The sequence below is a fragment of the Drosophila takahashii genome, chromosome 2R, assembly GCF_030179915.1.
Source record: "Drosophila takahashii strain IR98-3 E-12201 chromosome 2R, DtakHiC1v2, whole genome shotgun sequence".
In the NCBI taxonomy this organism is placed as follows: Eukaryota; Metazoa; Arthropoda; class Insecta; order Diptera; family Drosophilidae; genus Drosophila; species Drosophila takahashii.
The window spans coordinates 18,279,479-18,281,022 of NC_091679.1; the positions used below are offsets into that span (position 1 = coordinate 18,279,479).

At 39.9% G+C, this 1,544-nt stretch overlaps 1 protein-coding gene across 1 annotated transcript; it reads left to right on the top strand.

Annotated features, from left to right (window-relative positions):
- Positions 1-801: 801 nt before the first annotated feature.
- Positions 802-1,302, top strand: LOC138912196 (nuclear transcription factor Y subunit beta-like). Its single transcript, XM_070212063.1, has one exon. The coding sequence runs from the start codon at positions 802-804 to the stop codon at positions 1,300-1,302; it is 501 nt and encodes a 166-aa protein (XP_070068164.1).
- The last annotated feature ends 242 nt before the right edge of the window (positions 1,303-1,544 follow it).

Below are 1,544 nucleotides of genomic sequence, written 5' to 3' on the forward strand. Positions count from 1 at the left end.
TGGAAACTTTGAGACCATTGCGCAAGTCCTTAGACTTAATTTAAAATTTTTTGGATTTTAGTTTAAGTTATTTTGCACAAATATCTTGTGTTTAAAAGGGTGAGATGAAAATTCCTTATAAAAAACCGCCCTAATGTGCATCTTTTCTTTTATCTGGTCTGTAATGTAATTCGGTAAGTAAATATAAATATTAGGGGCTAGAAACAAGGAATATTTTATTTAGCAAAATTAAAAATTAGCAAGCAAATACTTGGAAATACATATACATGTGTGTACACTTGGGTGTACATAGATATTTAATGCAAATGAGTAAATTGCGTTTTATTTTTGAATGGTGTTGTGGCAGGGGAAGCAGTATTTGCCCGCCAGTACATATACATATGTACACATGTATGTATTTTAAGGTATTAAAAAATATTACGCTTAATTAATAATTTCCTGCCGAAACTTAATATTTGTTATTTTAATTTAGTCGATTTATTAGACATGTGGCAGGGGGGAATATAACCAATTCTGTCAGTGACTATTCACAAAATTAATTAAACAAAAAAATATAAATACAAAATTGTTTGGCGCCATTCTCGACTACGTTTTCTAATGCACACATTCATATATTTGTATGTGTGTATGGCAAAAGCTAAAACGTATTGCGGTCCTTCTATTTCCCGCAATTTACGCTCTCCGTGTGTATGATGAGAGACATTTTTTCGCTCTTCTCTCTCCGTTTTAATTCGTCTGCGCTTCGGTCTTGCTTTGATTTCATTTCTTGATCAGTTCTTAAGTAGAGCCCGACGCGAAAAGATGTCCCAGAAGGAAATGTGGCAATTTTTGCCGCAGCAGCAGGGCTATCAAATGCAACAATCCATGCTCCAACAGCAACAGCCCATGGTCCAACAGCAACAGCCAATGCTCCAGCAGCAACCGCTACTGCTCCAACAGCGACAGCCGCAGCTCCAACAGCATCAGTTTCAGCAGCAGCAGTTCCAGTTGGTGCAGCCGATGCAGTCGCAGCAGAAGCAGGAGCAGCAGATGCAGTCGCAGCCGAGTTTGATGTGGGGCTATGTGCAGCCCCAACCCCAACCCCAGGCCCAGGAAAACCTCTCGACGCAGGCGCAGCCAAAAAAATTCAAGGTTTTAGGGCCAATCAAAAAGCCCAAGGGCTCAGGTTCCAGCTGGCAGATCCAGCAGCTTCAAAACGAAGTTTTTAATTTAAAGAAAAATTTGTTTAAAGCTAGGCAGGATAGTCACGAAATGTATACCCGACTTAGCCGACTGGAATCGGCCTTTTATGGCAACAAATAAAAAGCAAAAATTTAAAAATGAAAACTGTGTCTGCTTTTTTATACCCTTGCAGAGGGTATTATGATTTCAGTCAGAAGTTTGCAACGCAGTGAAGGAGACGTTTCCGACCCCATAAAGTATATATATTCTTGATCAGCATCACTAGACGAGTCGATCTAGCCATGTCCGTCTGTCCGTCTGTCCGTCCGTTTCTACGCAAACTAGTCTCTCAGTTTTCAAGCTATCGGGATAAAACTTTCCCA

Coding starts and splice junctions, on each gene's coding strand:
- LOC138912196 (XM_070212063.1), top strand. CDS start 802: ATGTCCCAGAAGGAAATGTGGCAATTTTTGCCGCAGCAGCAGGGCTAT.